This window comes from Aristolochia californica, unplaced genomic scaffold (assembly GCF_029961685.1).
Source record: "Aristolochia californica isolate CCGP_79_NKW_82.1479 unplaced genomic scaffold, dmAriCali1.0.hap1 SCAF_11, whole genome shotgun sequence".
Classification (NCBI taxonomy): Eukaryota; Viridiplantae; Streptophyta; class Magnoliopsida; order Piperales; family Aristolochiaceae; genus Aristolochia; species Aristolochia californica.
This window is the reverse complement of record NW_027181782.1, coordinates 34,156,505-34,173,567: the sequence shown is the minus strand read 5'-3', so window position 1 is coordinate 34,173,567 and position 17,063 is coordinate 34,156,505. Positions and strand designations below refer to the sequence as shown.

The following is a 17,063-nucleotide window of genomic DNA, read 5'->3' as shown; positions in this document are numbered from 1 at the left end:
TCCTTTACTTAGTTCTCTTTGTCTGTAGCGTGGGAATAATAGCTGACAAAGAAAGAGAACCTAGTCTCGTGCCTCAAAAGGAAGACGGCCAAGTCGAAGTTGGATTCCTACCAAACAGTGGGAAGGGGAGCTATCAGATCACACAGTTTGAACACTCGAGGACCCTAGAAGAAAGTGGGGAGACAAAAAGGTGGAAGAACAGACAGGCATTACTCAATTCACCAAGGAATGAATCGGGTTCCAATGATATCTGGGGAAGCACAAGTGGGTAACACTGGGTACCAGGTGCTCTGTTCTTTTACTGAATCAATCTATTCTCAAAGTAGTGCTCGCCTGCTCGGACGACTTCAGTTCATTCCCCATTGGAGATTTCAGACAAGCGATATCCAATCCGTATTTACAGCAAAAGACATTCCCTTTTCCTTGGGTGAATCTGTCCTTTGCTTCGGTCTGAACGAATTTTTATAATCGTAATTTCTGCTTTATCACTTTCGGCTGTGGTTATTTTTAAGAGTTCTTTTTTTAAAAGATTAAGAAAGGAACCTAATTCCTTGGTGAAACCCGCGAGGCGTGAAAATTTTGCCTCACATGCGAGAAAATTTTCAGAAACTCTGCAACATGTCCCATCAGACGTGAGCACTTCCGATTCTTCCGCCATGGACGGTCCATGACAGAGTTGATTTTATTGTGTTCCTTTATGATGAATTGATATTTAAAATACTCGGTGGCCATAGTCAGAGTGGAGGTCCCATGAATTTCTTCTGATGGTAGCAGAATTCAGATAAGAACTGAACATGAACACGATGACAGCGAACAGCCATGTCCAACCGGGGAGGTTTCATTCATGTGAAACTTTACATATAAATGGCCGTGACTGAGTCTGAAATTCTACTTAAAACGACTCTTTAAGCATTAACAAACTAAACTATAATAATCAAATCTTGGTATATGGGATTTAACAAAAAACATAATCTGTTCTAGTTTAAATGAGACTCGTTCAACATTTTAAGCTTTTCAGGGAAATATAGGATTAGCTCCCTCTCCCCCACCTCTCATGGCTCACTGGGTGGTCCTCTTCTGAGTCCGTCAGATAATTGCCTAAGCAGCAGCAACCATTTTGGTCCTCAAAAAATTGTTTCAGATTTGGAATTCTAGGGGAAGGAGACAAGGAAGGAAAGTGGGAGGAAGTTTCGTGAAAAAGAGAAGGAGAATTGAGAAAAAAAAATGTGGGTTTTGTCTCAAATACAAGTGGGAAGCTATGAATTATAAATCTCTGAATCAAATTTAAGTTTTTGATAAGTGTATGAGTCATCTCTCTCACTAGTCATAAACTGTATGGGAGGGCTAAGAGAATTCATGAAAATTCAGTTGGTCCCCCATATGAGTGTCTGAATTAAATGCATTAATGGATGATTAGACTATTGGACCATATATGTCTGATTTGAGGACACTTGTGTGTGGGAGTGGTGGGAGTTATTTTATAATTGGAATGACTCTCAAATGTTTCTTAGATGGGAAACAATTTTTTCCTGTTAAAATATCAATTTAGGGGTATTTTAGTTATTAAATATATTATATTTTTATTTTATATGATGTCTGTTAGGGAGGCAATATCTTCATATGTCGATGGTTCAATTTTCATTCATTTTTAAGCATATTTTAGGAGATATGTAAGTTTATTTTTTTATATAAAAATCACTTAAAACCCTTATTAAAAGAAGAAAAAAAGGAGATTCTTTTTGAGTCATGCACTCCAAGGCACTGACTCCTATTATCTTATTTTTCTTCTTGTTCACCCAAATTTCAGATTTTTTATTTCCAATTAGGAAAAGAAGAACTCTAGAGACACTCTTTACAAGTCATGGTTGAGTGTGGTGGTGGTGGCTGACAAGGCAAAAAATTATACCCTAAAGAGATTAAAAGTGCAAGAAAGAAAGGCAAGTTGAGGGTATGGATGGATGCAGAATTGGAAGAACCCCACGGAAAGAATATAAAAGTTATGCCTAAAACAAGAAAAAGTGATATGCATTCTAATACTAAAGTTGAAGCAAAGAGGGTGGGTTAGGTTATTAAAAAGCAAAGGGCTAGTGTAAAAAGAGCAAAAAGGGCCTCTTTTATCTCCTTTTCTCCACAGTAATTTCTTTTTATTTGAGCCAAAACTGATTGATCTAGCCATGAACATGTTGAAGATAGCTCTAATAAACTTTGAAGGACTAAACCACGACGCCTCTGAGTGACTCGGCTAGCTATAGAGTCCACAATAGATACGAAGCTAAAGGTGAAAGGCCAAACAAGATTAGTTTATCGATTTTCCGCAAAATCCATTTTGGTAGAATGTAGCATGCCAATGGCCCCATTTGGCTTTACCAACCCAGGGAAACTCCCAATACAAGTTTAAGATCGTTTGTAATTTGGTTTAATAACTATAAAGGTCTTAAGAAAACACCCTTTCATTCATGTAAAAGTAACTTAAAATATATTGAAAAACTTCAACATCTCACCATCACAGCACAAAAACATAAACAAAAAGAGTGATAAAAAAAGAAATTTGTTGTGGTGGTGAATCTCATTGGGGGAAAAGGGCATTTTCCTCAAAAGTTGAAGAGTGAGGACTGTTGAGACATAAAGTCCACGCTCGGTTTCGCCCCTCTTATACGTAGTTGCACCTCTCACTAAAAGGTTGATTTTTTAGAGCAAATGGTTTCAATATGGTACCAGAGCGGATTTGTTCCAGGTTCGATTCCCCGCGTTGTCATCCGAGCGTTCCTGTGTTTATGCCAGGGATCCCGATGTTCATTCCGGGGTTCGTGCCTCCTGTGAGTGGGAGTGTTGAGACATAAAGTCCATGCTCGATTTCACCCCTCTTATACGTAATTGCACCTCTCACTAAAAGGTCGATCATTTAGAGCAAATGGTTTCAATAGGGACTTATTCCTTGCTTAAAGGCTACTACAACTCAAATGAGACAAGGAGTTAACATATTCAAATCCACATTTTATTCCAATTAAAACAGAAGTTCCAAAGGGCCAGGAGTAATCACTTCTTTTCTTTTTTTCTCTTTTAGATATAATGTAGTATTTAAGGAGCTATCGGTATCTATACATTCATGTCATAAGTATCAACGATACATATTGTATATCGGGTGACATACAATTGATTTTGACATTGGCAATACACAATTGAAATGGTCAGTATTATTTTTTTATATCGATAGAGCTTGTTCGAACGAGTTGGTAATTTCAGCAATTGTGGAACCCTACCAGAGTTCAGTCAGTCATCCCCAAAAACAAGTTCACTGGCCGAAGGAGGATGGAGTCCATTTTCGGATGTCCAGGATGTTTGAATCATGATCTAGTGGAAGTTCAGCAGTTGCCACCATCTTAGATGTGGAGAGAAAAGGAGGAGCTAGTTCGTGTGTCCAAGGTAGGAGATCATTGGAGGTGGCTGAAGTTGGAGTTGAATGGAGAACCAGGTGGCGATGGGTCTTCCATCAAGAGCATGGTAGGGGAAGTGAAAACCAGGGATTTTTCAAGACGTTTCTGTTTGTCAGATAGAAAGTGTATAGGTAGGGAGATTATGAGATGATTGGTAGATGTTTGGCTGGTGTTAGGCGATGTGGTGATGGTGGTGGTGGTGGTTAGGGAGACTGGGTTGTGGGTCGGGGAGGCAGTGGTGGTGACATTAGGGAGTATTGGAAAATCATTTGGGCTGTTAGGGGGGGGAGGGTGGTGGTGGACTTGGTTGGTGTGTGATTGAGAGGTGAGTGGCGATGATGAAAGTGTTAAAGATACTTGAAGATCCTTCGCCTTGATTCAAGGCTAATCTTTGATTGATTTTCGGTGATTGTAATTAGCCTTGATTACATGTTCTTCCATTGTAAACTTTCCATTTTAGTTTTAATCAATTACGATATATAATCTTCTGTATATAGATATGTAAAGGTTATAAATATATCATACTCACCCACCTTCGTAGTGTGGTGGTTTTCAGCAAATTTTCTCATGGTATCAGAGCAGGCGTTCTACCCTGTCTCTGTCGAGAGATTCTAATTTTTTTTTCGGCGAGCTTCACTACCCCTTTCTTTTCCCGTGGCGTCGCTGCTCATCGCCTTTTTCATCGTCGCCGTTGAAGGCAGACGACAACTTCGCTTTCTTGGCGGAGCCGGTGGCGGTGCATGTCGTCGTTGTTCATCGCCTCTATTCATCGTCTGCTATCTGTCGTAGCCGCTTGCTGTCGAAGATCACATCCGACACGAATCTACAACCGGTGGTGTACTCTCTAGCCACAGTCGTCTATCGTCCCCACCCTATCGACAACCAACACCGTCATTTTGTCTCGCCGCCGCTGTTCGTTGTCGTCTTCCGTAGAGCCTTGAGCTCCTTTGTTTTGTCACGCAGAGAAGACAATCACTCTAACGCATAGAGTGACGCCCATTCTTGGTTGCAGTCACGCGTCCCGATTCGTAAGTGTGTAACGCTGTCCCCACCTTTTCCTGTATTTTGGGCGGATTAAAAAAAATAAAAATCGTCTGCCTCCCTTTCTTCCATGGCTTTCGATTTCTCTTCTCATCTTCTCCCTTTTAACACTCTAATCCACATGATCCCCATCAAGTTATCTTCCTCCAATTATCTTCTTTGGAAAAACCAATTCCTTCCTCTCCTTGAGAGTCAGGAACTGTTGGTCTATGTTGATGGAACTCTTGTCCCACCACCCTGTTTTGAACCAGCTTCCTCTACCACACTCAACCCAAAATTTTTGACATGGAAATCAGCCGATCAACGACTTCTTAGTTTACTGCTCTCTTCACTCACCAAGGAAGTCATGGCTGCCGTTGTTGGCCTCTCTACAACCCGCGATGTCTGGGTCACATTGGAGAATACATTTAGCCATAATTCGAAAGCCCGTGAATTGCGACTTAAGGATGATTTGCAACAGATGAAACGCGGCACCAAACCAGTTGCTGAGTACGCTCGTACCTTCAAAACTCTTTGTGACCAGCTTCATGCCATTGGGAGACCTGTTGAGGATATTGACAAAGTGCATTGGTTCCTTCGTGGCCTTGGTGTCGAATTTTCTAGCTTCTCCACCGCTCCGATGGCTCTCACCTCTCTCCCTTGTTTTGAAGATTTAGTCTCTAAAGCAAAAAAATTTGAGTTGCTCTAGCGGTCCCTTGCGCCTTTTGCCCCCACTGCGGCGTTCACAGCCACTCCTCGCGGTTGTCACAATAACCATGGAACTTCCTCTACTTCTTGTGGTAATCAGCGACGCCGTTCTCATGGCAACAACTCTTCCAACCGAGGCTGCACTCACTCTGGTCAGGGTCGTCGTCCACCCCACTGCCAAATCTGTCGCATGGAAGGCCATTATGCTGATCGCTGCAATCAGCGGTACACTCGAACTGATTCTTCGGCTCATCTTGCTGAAGCCTTCAACACATCTTGTTCTCTCTCTGGTTCCGAGGCTACTGACTGGTTTTTGGACACTGGGGCTTCAACCCATATGACCACCGATCCATCTACTTTGGATCAGCCCAAAAATTACATAGGTAAGGACTCTGTGATCGTAGGAAACGGTGCATCTCTACCCATTAACCACACTGGTACTCTTTCTCCTATTCCAAATCTTCACTTATTAGATGTCTTGGTTGTTCCTCATCTCACTAAGAATCTCCTTTCAATTTGTAAATTAACTTTTGATTTCCCTCTCTCTGTTACATTTACTAATACCTTTTTCACTATCCAGAATTGTCAAACAGGAAGGGTGGTGGCAACCGGTAAAAGAGATGGAGGACTTTATGTGCTTGAGCACGACAACTCTGTTTTTCTTTATGTTCTTAGAAATAAATCTCTACGTGCTTCATATGATTTATGGCATGCTCGTCTTGGTTATGTGAATCACTATGTTATTTTATTTTTAAATAAAAAAACATCTTTCTCTTATGTCTTTATTGCCTGCTCCCAAACTATGTAGTACCTGCCAACTTGCTAAAAATCATCGTTTGCCTTATTCTCGAAATGAACGCAGGGCGTCTAATATGTTAGACCTCATTCATTGTGATCTTTGGGGTCTCTCCCCCGTCAAATCAAATTCGGGTTTTCTCTACTATGTAATTTTTATTGATGATTATTCCCGATTCACCTGGCTTTACCCTTTGAAATTTAAATATGATTTCTTTGATATTTTTCTTTAATTTAAAAAGTTTGTCGAAACTCAACATTCCAACTGTATCAAGATTTTTCAAGTTGATGGTGGTGCCGAATTTACTAGCAATTGTTTCAAAGTCCATCTACATTCTTTTGGCATTCATCATCAACTCTCTTGCCCGTATACACCTGCTCAAAACGGTCGTGTTGAAAGAAAACATCGTCATGTGACTGAGACTGGTCTAACACTTCTCTTCCACTGTCATCTTCCTCATTACTTTTGGGTTGACGCTTTCAGCATTGCAACTTATATCATCAACCGGTTGCCCATTCCGCTTCTTGGAGGTAAGTCACCTTTTGAACTTTTATACGGCTACTCTCCGAATTATGAAAATTTTTATCCTTTCGGTTGCCGTGCTTATCCTTATTTGCGTGATCATATGCCTCACAAACTTTCTCCCTGCAGCATTCCTTGCATTTTCTTAGGTTATAGTCCTTCTCACAAAGGATTTCGTTGTCTTGATCCTCTCACCTCTAAGTTGTATATCACCCGTCATGCTCAATTTGAAGAAACTCACTTTCCTACAATCCCTAGCTCTCAGGCCCAACCTCTCTCTTCTCTTCACATTTCCAATTTCTTGGAATCACGTCTTCACCATATTGAGCCACACACCCCTTCCTCTCCTCCCCATTCCCCGCACATTCCTCGATTCAGCTCCTCACCGTGTAATATTTGTTCTAACCGTTTGGATGAGTTTGTGCAGGTTGATATTCCTCTTTCAGGTGCTTCTTTGCCACCCTCGGCTTCTAATACGTCATCTATTGAGACCGCTACCCATCCTCCTTCGGGCTCTCATCCTATGATCACCCGAGCTAAAGTTGGTATTTTCAAGTCTCGTCATCCAGCGCATCTTAGTGTCTTGGGCTCCTCTGGACTTATTCCGGCTTTTCTTACTTCTAATGAGCCAAAAGGATTCAAATCTGTTGCTAAGAATCCTGCTTGGCTTGTTGCCTTGGATGAAGAAGTTCAAGTTTTACAACAAAATGACACTTAGATTTTGGTTCCACGTCTGTCAACACCAACATTGTGGGCTCTAAATGGGTATTTTGCTCTAAATATTTGCCAAATGGTTTTGTTGAGCGTCTCAAAGCTCGTCTTGTTGCCAAAGGTTATACTCAGGTACCTGTTATGGACTACACTGATACTTTCAGTCCGGTTATCAAAGCTACCATTGTCCGTGTTGTGTTTTCTCTTGCTGTTACAAATAAGTGGCTTATTCGACAACTTGATGTCAAAAATATCTTCCTCAATGGCAACCTTTCTGAATATGTTTATATGGAACAACCTCCTGGATATATTGATCCTCATTTTCCCACTCATGTTTGTCTCTAAAGAAAAGCTCTCTATGGCCTCAAGCAAGCGCCTCATGTCTGGTTTCAGCGTTTCAGCTCCTTTCTTCTCACACTTGGGTTTTCTTGCAGCCGCGCTGACACCTCTCTTTTTGTCTTTCATCAACAGTCTAACCTTGTCTATTTATTTCTTTATGTTGATGACATTATTGTTACCGGTAACAATCCATCTTTGCTGGACAACTTTACTAATAAGCTTCATTCTGCGTTTGCTACAAAAGAGTTGGGCTCCCTCATTTACTTTCTTGGTCTAGAAGCTTCACCCACTCCTGATGGTCTCTTTATCAGTTAGTTCAAATATGCTCGGGATATTCTCACTAGCGCTCAGTTGATCGACAATAAACCTGTTCACACTCCCATGGTTATTTCCCAACACTTGTCTGTTGATGGTTCTCCTTTCTCTGATCCTACTCTCTCTCGGTCTCTCATTGACACCCTTCAGTATTTGACCATTTTGCCCCCCAATATTGCTCATGCTGTCAATTCTGTCAGCCAATTTCTGCATGCACCTACTGACGATCATTTTCTGGCTGTTAAGCGTATTATTCGCTATGTTAAGGGCACCCTCCATTTTGGCCTTATTTTTCGTCCATCCACTGTTCCCAGTGCACTAGTCGCTTATTCGGATGCTGACTGGGTTGGCTGCCCCGATACTCGTCGTTCCACCTCGGGCTACTCTATTTATCTTGGTAACAATTTGGTTTCTTGGAGTGCAAAGAAGCAACCTACTGTCTCACGCTCCAGTTGTGAATCTGAGTATCGTGCCCTAGCAATGACTGTTGCTGAAATTCTTTGGCTTACGCATCTTCTGCATGATCTCAAGGTTCCCATTTCACGGCAGCCTCTGCTCTTATGCGACAACAAACGTGCTATCTTCTTAGGCTCCAATCCTGTTTCCCACAAGCGGGCTAAACATGTTGAATTAGATTACCATTTTCTTCGGGAACTTGTTGTCACTGGCAAACTTCGCACCCAGTATGTGCCCTCCCATCTACAGGTTGCTGACATCTTCACCAAAAGTGTTTCTCGACCTCTTTTTGAATTTTTCCGATCCAAGGTTCATGTTCATTCCAATCCAATGCTCAACTTGCAGGGGGGTGTTGAAGATACTTGAAGATCCTTCAGCTTGATTCAAGGCTAATCTTTGTATGATTTTTGGTGATTGTAATTAGCCTTGATTACAGGTTCTTCCATTGTAAACTTTTCATTTCATTTTAATCAATTACAATATATAATCTTCTGTATATGGATATGTAAAGGTTATAAATATATCATACTCACTGACCTTCGTAGTGTGGTGGTTTTCAGCAAATCTTCTCAGGAAGCGCATGAAACATCTGGAATGGAGATAAAAACTCTCTTATCACCATTGTGAGCTGTGAAATGAGTCACATGGCCAAATCTTTCAACCACCTCGGTGAAGGTGAAGATGGTGCCGACATGTTGGAAGGAAAGGGGGTTGTGTTACCCTCCGAAGTGGACTTCCATTGACGGTTCTTCGTGCGTTTGTCCTTGACAACTTGCCGATCATTCTCCTCCAGTGATGCACCATTAAAATTTTCCGTAACCTCAGGGTGGTTGAAGCCTTGCAGTGGGTCTTTTCCTTTCCTAGTTCATCTTGGAGTTTCGCCTTGGTCAAGCGTTTGGTTATGCACTTCCAGAGTTTCATGGACGTCTCTCTCTCTCTCTCTCTCTCTCTCCTTTTCATATCGTTGCTCTCTTCCTCCTTGCTCATGCTCCATCTCTTTTTCTGCACTTCCTCCATGCACTCTTCCATCTCCTCCGCGCTTTCACTCCCGATCTCTTCCTCCATGATTGTCCAGTCCACATGCCCTGTTTAAGGTTAGATTAAACCATTGCTGAGGTCCAAAGTTACAAAGAAGACATCGATTTTTTTCATTTTTTGGGAGACTGATGAGAAGTGCATTAAAAAGAGAAAAGAACGAAGAGAAAGACCTTCAAAGGGGAAAAATCATAAAAATAGAAAAGGATAAATAACTCCATAATAAGCCTCGTAATTTTCAGTCCAAGTTTTGGTCAAATTAGAGTTTTTGATTAAGAATGCCAATGGATGTAAGGGCCTGTTTGGAACCCACCGGAAAGAAAATAAAAAGGGAAACAAAATTATTTTCTATTGTTTGACAACAAAGAATCATCGAGAGAAAATAAAATAAGAGATAATTAATAATTTTTCTCTCACAAAATGATCGAATTTGGGGAGAAAATAAAAGAAATGGAAACTTGAGCCATTGTTATAGTAGAACATAATCAGAATCATGAGATTCATATACGATAAATTGTATAATTTGAAGTCCATGATATTCAAATTCGAGTATTAGTTAAGTGAGTCGAAATCAGATTGCACCAATATCATGATTTATATATTTTAAAATTATACTAGGTGTACATTCTGATGTGGAAATTGATCTAGTTATTAATTACAAAGATGGTCTAAAAATCTAATTTTAAATCTAAATTTAGAATCAGTTTTCTATTTAAATTTATATAATAGAAGTATATACCTGGTAGTACCGTTTAAAATTTCCATTACCATTACCTCTAGTACTAGTCCGAGGGTATCCAGTAGGGTGTTTTCGTCATTTGGTGGATCCATGTAGTGGTTTCCAGGTTCCTGCGCTAGTTCTATCGATCAGTTAGGGTCGGCTCAGTCCTGCTTTCGGCGTTTGCCACTTATTGTTCCATTCTCTGAGGAAGGCGAGAAGAGAGAGAACAGGAGAAAAGTGGAAGAGTTTTTGGGCGGATTTGGAGCTTTATAATGGCTTTAAGGAATGCTGTATTGAAGCATCTGAGACTGAAAGTTCAACCGTTTCATCCTTCCCCATTTCCTATCTCCTGTAATGTCTTTGGGCGTCGTTTCTCCGAGGAAGTGAGAGGTTCTTTCCTCGACAAATCGGAGGTTACCGACCGTGTAATCTCTGTTGTCAAAAACTTCCAGAAAGTTGACCCCTCGAAGGTAAATGGGTGGTCGTTCTTTTCTCTTTAGGTGGCAAATTTGGGACGCTCTCTTGCTTTTCTGGCTTGGATATGTATTTTACGCTGTCGAGTTGGGTTTTTATTATTCGAGTTGGTCGTTGAGATTGAAATTTCGTAATGGGGATAGCAAATTTATTCAGTCGATTATGGATTTTGATAAATAGGCGGATGTTTGCAGTGGTCGTGCTGCGTGTTTACAGGATTCATGTTTGAGTCTTTCAGATAGTAAGGGCTCTTTTATGTGCTTAATTATGTGCAGTTTTGTGTTATGCTGTTATCCTTTTAAACCTACTTAGAAGTGTTTCAGTAGTATGAAGTGTTGATTTATAGGGCCAACACATTAATATAAAAGATCTCAAGGGAATTAGGCAAGATAGGAACTCTAGCTTTTAAGAGAAAGGAGAGAAGAAACTAATGGAGAGAAAGAAGAGGAAAAGAGAAAGAAGTGGAAGGACGGATTTGAGCCAAGAGGAAAAGACTTGAATGTTCTACCACATACCTTGAGGTTATATTAATAGTTGTGGGAAAGTGTTTATAATGACTATAATGCCATTAGGATTGCATGCTTTAAAAGAAAAAAAACATAAGAGGACGTGCACTAGTTTGTATAATTACAATTCTATGCTATCTCTGTGAAAGTTTTATTTATTTATTTTCCATGCCACTTTTACATACGGGGGTATCTTTTAACACTCCCCTTCAAGTTGGTGTTTGTAACTTACAAAGTAATTTTGGTCAAGAAACTTGTGTGTTTGGAAAGAAATTTTGATTTTGTGTGGCTTGAAAAAGAAATTTTGGCTGCCGTACTTTGATTCATCTTATGCTTGTTCACATCTTGCCTGTAGTCTTCATCTTGTTCTCCCCCTTATTTGGACATTCTAGGCATATAAAACTTGATTACTACAACACATGATTTTTTTTATTATTGATTACCTCTTTCTTATACTTCTTATTCTACTTCTCCTCCTCAAGCTGAAAATCTCTTTGTTCTTTACTAAGAGACCCAACTTGCACAAAATAATGTTGAGAGAAGAAAAATCACTCTTAGTTGTACGATAAATCTCTATATACCAGTCAAAACGGTCATAATCTGAAACACACTCCGCTCAATTTTAAAGGTAGAAAAAGACCCAATTTTGAGACACAACAAAAAGACTATTTACTTTTTAAGGGTAGCTCAAATAAAAGAACACATCTTAGTTGTAAAATAAAAATACTTGACTCAAGCTGGATGTTGAATACACTCTTATACTTTTAGGTAGTAGGTCTATATGCATTGCTTTGAAGATGTTTTAACAAACACAAACTAAAAAAAAAAAAAAATACTTTGAGGAACTAAGAGTGTGAATAAAAAGATAGCAACTCTCATACTTCAAATGAAAGGAGGAACACGATGCAACTTTTCATTTTTCCAAGTAAGAAGAAGTTGCTTTTAGACCAATAGATAGATTAAAAATGATCAAGTTTGACTCAAAAGAGTGATAAAAAAATAATTTCTCTACAAGCATAATGATTGTGGAAACTTAAAAAAATCTCCAATAAGAAAGTTTTGAGATGGAACATAGTAATGAAAACTTTCAAAACAAAATTTTCTCATATAAGGCAATTACTTTTTAACACAATTTGGAAAGAAAGTATTCAACAGATAAATTATGGAATAAGGGATTATGAAACTAATATTTGAAATTTAGAATTATGAAATAAGATTTTTTAAGTAAAAAATTTCAGACTTTGTCAAAAAGGAAACTAAATTCATATAGGGAAAAACTTCTCTAAGGGAACTAATGTAATGTGAGATCAAAGAAAAAAAACTTTAAAGGAAAGAAAGATACTCAAGTTGATAAAATCTTTTTCAGAGTTTGAAAACAAATAAGAAACTTAATCAAAGTTAATAACAAAAACAATGAAGAAAAAAATTGTCTTAACTTCAGATTTTTGCATACAATAGGCTACCGGTATGACCTTTGATTCCTCTTATTTGGATATCTCTCTCTAGAAAAATCAGATTGAGAAACTGTTTATTGGGATAAAAAGTTGACTCATATAGATTTCTTTTGAGATATAATTCTGTATATAAATTCTCAGTCATGTTGGTACAAACCGGTCTAAAAGTTGAGGCTTGTAGCTTCTACTCGAAACTTTTCTATTGCTTGATCATTTTTTATTCAAACGTCGATTTCTCTTTGTAGAAAACTCTAATTGAAAAAATTCTTTTTGAGCTAAAAACTAGACTCAAAGATTTTTCCAACAGTATATAATTTGCTATATGACACTTAGGGTAAGAGAGTGAGAAATCCAATAAAAAACAGGAATTGAGAAAGAATAAGACTAAAGGGAAAAACGAAAAACTCCTCATTTTTTTTTCTTCTTCTTCTTCCTCCCTTCTTTCTCTATCTTCTTTTCCTTTTCTATGTCATATCTTTACCTACTTTGATACTATGTTGATTTCTAGGGCCAACACCTAAATATAAAAGATTTTAAGGAAATGACAGAAGAGAGGAACTCTTAAGTCTTAGGAGAGAGGAGAGAAAAAACCAAGGGAAAGAAAGAAGAGGAAGAGATAGAGAGGTGTAAGAACAAATTTGAGCCAAAAGGAAGAGACTTGAATATTCTATCCAATGCCTTGAGGCTGTATTTATAGTTGTGAGAAAGTGTTTACAATGATTACAATGCCCTTAGGGCTACATGCTTCAAAAGAAAAAAGACATAAGGGAACATATACCAACTTGCATAATTACTATTCTATGTCATTTATATGGAAGGGACATGCACTAGCTTGCATAGTTACAATTTTATGCTATGTTTATAGAAGTTCTCTTTATTTATTAGTCATGCCACCTTTACACACACGTGGTTGTCTTTTAACTTGAAGCATGAACCCTAAGAGTATATTTGCTTTTGAACCTATTTAGAATTGCACCTAAACAATGTTGAAAGGGTTGGTGAAATTTTGTTTAACTTATTTCCTTTGTTGAGTGAAGAAAATGCTTGAAGGTTGCAACAACAATTGCAGCAAGAAAAGACTTCAAATGGGGGGGAGGGTTTCTTCCTGTATAACTTTAGGCATATTTAGTTATCCAACTTTTTACACGTTTGGGTGGTCTGCTTTGAGAAACACAACATAGTGGTCACATAACTGTATTCAAAGTAATACTATTGTGCCACCTTTTGTCTCTATAAATACAATAGGATCAGAAGACTATTTGCTTTATGCATTGAAGTTAGAAGGATAAGTTCTAAGCTTTGTAAATTAAAGCCAAAAGCTTTTCTTTTTACACATTTCCTGGTACTTTTAGAGTCCATCTGCGATCAATTAATGTATGGTCAAGGAATTTCTAGTGTCGAAGTTTATAGTCAATTTAATGCGTGCCAGAATCAAGTCCTGCACATGCCTTTGGAATGTTAAAGCCGCAAAACAATGTATGGAGCACTGGATGGAGCACTGGAATACAGTCCATTGTTAGTTCTGTTGCCTTAGAGTTGACTCCCATCTATATTTTGTTGAGAACAAAACTTAATAGTGCTAACATTTGTAAACTTAGCATTTTAGACTCCATCACCTCTCAAAGAAATATCTCCTTGCATCATATTACATCAAGCTCTAAAATTATTCTCAACTATGCTTCAAAGTTGGAGACTTGGATATCTCGAAAGAGAAAGAAGGCTGTCTCCCCATTAAATTCTAGGGTGTAAGTTTTTCTTCTTTTGTATTTTTACTCTTTACTTCATTGGTTGATCTAGGACCTTTAACTCTAGATAGAAGAACTTGCTAGAGTTAGAATCTATCCAAATCTCAAGGGAGATTATTGTAGGTCGTGTATTTGAGCATACATGTGGCTTAAAAGAGAGTCAGAATCTCTTTATGTAATTCCAGCTAATAGAGTTAATTAGTGGAACTTCCCAAGTAAGGGTTCTTGGGTTGTGAATACCAATAAGGGAACATTAATAACAAAACATCCTTGTGTTAAACTTGTGGTGTGTACATGCTTTTACTTTACACTTGTTTTAATTTTAATTTGAAATATCTTAATTCACCTCCTCCTTGATAAACCACCTAGGCCATAAAGTTCTTGATTAAAGAAAGAGGCATATCTGGTCACTGAAATTAGAATGCTCATTTTCTGGTAAAATGTTACTATCAGCTCCCAACATGACCCCATGTTTGCATGAATCGAAGCTACAATTTGGGAAGGGACTGAAAGTGAAAATTTTTGGTAGCTGGATGATCTATATTTTGAGCTTATAGATAATTCTCTCTAAAAAAAATCTATATTTTGAGCTTGTGATCACATGGTAGGCTTTCTTTTGTTGCTGTTTGCATACTCTTTCTTGGAAAGACGAGTAACTGGGCAATGCAACATGTGCTCTTGAAAGTGGGTCATGGGGACATGTCATTTCTTGTTACTTATTTATTTCAAGGTTTTCCATGTAAACTGAAATATTTTCTTGAACCATAAATATATCCAAAACATGCCAAAAAGGTAAGCTGAGTTTGACACCCTAAGGCCAAAAACTTTTTTTTTTAAAATTATTTGATCAAGTCAACATATGAGGATGGGGGCCTGGTGCATTTCCAGTTGACATTGGCATGAATTTATTAATGATAGCATCTTTTGGAAGGACATTTATTTATGCATCAGCATTTTAAATGATGAAGAGCTAGTCTCATTTATAGCATGAATGCATTATTTGTAGTAATCGCTTGAACGTGGTATTTTTGCTTTAGAGATGAAATTAGATAAACATATCTTTGATGTAGATGGATCTATTTTGTGTTGATTTATTTTGTCAAATTTCTAAGATGAAGAAGTGGAGCTTATATATGTGTATGTGTGTGTGTGTGTGTGCATGCATGTCGGTGCTTGTGCATATGTGCATCATGCACTTCTCAATACGAATTTTTTTTATGGATTCATGTCTCACATTTGTCTTTCAATCCTTATTAGGTTTTTGAAATTTATTTATTGGGTGTTTGCCTGTTTCCACATCTTTATGTCACCAAACTTGGTTATTTTTTTCTCTACGAGGTAGAATAATGTTGTTAATGTTTTTCAAACTCTACTTTTTGCAAGAGTCTCAGCTAAGCTCTACTTTCTTCCCTGAGAGCATTTTACCAGCTACTTACAGATTGAAATGATTTTTTATAAGTCTATCAAAAAAAAAAAAAAAAGATATAACCAGCTGATAATTTTTTTTGTAGTAGTTAGATGTCAATGTGATTAATTTTCTGGGCTAAAAAACCTATCTTTTGTCTTTCTCAAACTGTTTCAGGGTCTTGTTCCTACTTTTAGCACTGGTTTATTTACCACCTTGTCAGCCCAATACCAGAAGTTGCTTGCATTATGAGATGTTCTGATTTTATCAAGCTCGAATGAATTATTCATCAATCAATTTCTGCAACTTGTCTTGAGAAGAGTTCCTATTGTCTGGTGCTGATTTGGTTTGCTCTCTTGACAGGTTACTCCGACTGCTCAATTCCAGAACGACTTGGGTCTTGACAGTTTGGACACTGTAGAGATTGTGATGGCTTTGGAAGAAGAATTTGGATTTGAGATACCTGACAATGAAGCAGACAAGATAAACACTATCAACCTTGCTGTTGATTTCATTGCTTCACATCCTCAGGCAAAATAATGAACAATAGAGAAGTCTTTTTTTTTTTTTTTTTTTGGTTGCAGACATCTGCTTGGACAGGAGGACCTGAGTACTTAGCTTGATTCTCAATTTGGTTTTCTCACTTTTAGGAACCTAGAAAATCAGTAAAATAAATCTTTCAAATTCTACCGTCTGTAGAGGAACTGTGGCTGTGTGGATTGAACCCATAAGCATTGCGGTCAGCTGATCATAACAATTGATTTGCAGAAAATTACTTCAGATGGTGAATGGGAAATGTCTTCCATGTCTTCCTGACAGGGCAGGCATTTCTACGGCTTGCTACAGTGTCTGGGATGGCTTCTGTAGCATCTTTTGTGTGCCTGGTTGTTCTGGAGGAAATAGCACCTGCGAGTCTGCCTTTTTATTGTCTGTGTTCTTGTACTCTTCATCTCAATGGCAAATTGCATGAGCTGAAACTTGAGAGATTATTGGCTTTCTTTCTTGAACGCTTACCGCATTGCTGATTGCTATAAAGGGTCAAGTAGATACAGTTATGGGGTTCCTTTTGACAAACTAACCAGTTGAGTTGAGATTTGTCAGAAACAGAAAAAAGTGAGTGCCTCTAAAACATAGTTTTCTGGTTTGCCTAACAGTGAAGTGTGATTCTTTTTCCTTATGTGAATAGGCCTCTCCAGTGATGCAGGCAGAAGGCTCTCTCTATCTGAAAGAGGCATTTGTAAGAGAGTTGGAGTGCTTTGTTTTAGAGACTCGTTTTTTCTGTTTCAGCAAATCTCATGCCTCTGAACGGATGCACGAAACAATTTTTCATCAGATTGGTCTTAAACCATTATTGCAGTCAGTTCTTTGAATTTATGTTCAAAATTTTCCCTTTTTCTTTCTAAAGCTTTAATAGCTTAAGGG

The 17,063-nt window shown here is 38.3% G+C and overlaps 1 protein-coding gene across 1 annotated transcript; it reads left to right on the top strand.

Moving 5' to 3' along the window:
- The first annotated feature begins 10,192 nt into the window (after positions 1 to 10,192).
- LOC137944939 (acyl carrier protein 2, mitochondrial-like) lies at positions 10,193 to 16,625 on the top strand. Its single transcript, XM_068790755.1, has 2 exons — positions 10,193 to 10,527; positions 16,005 to 16,625. The coding sequence occupies exons 1-2, from the start codon at positions 10,330 to 10,332 to the stop codon at positions 16,179 to 16,181; spliced, it is 375 nt and encodes a 124-aa protein (XP_068646856.1). The 5' UTR covers positions 10,193 to 10,329; the 3' UTR covers positions 16,182 to 16,625.
- Positions 16,626 to 17,063: the final 438 nt, after the last annotated feature.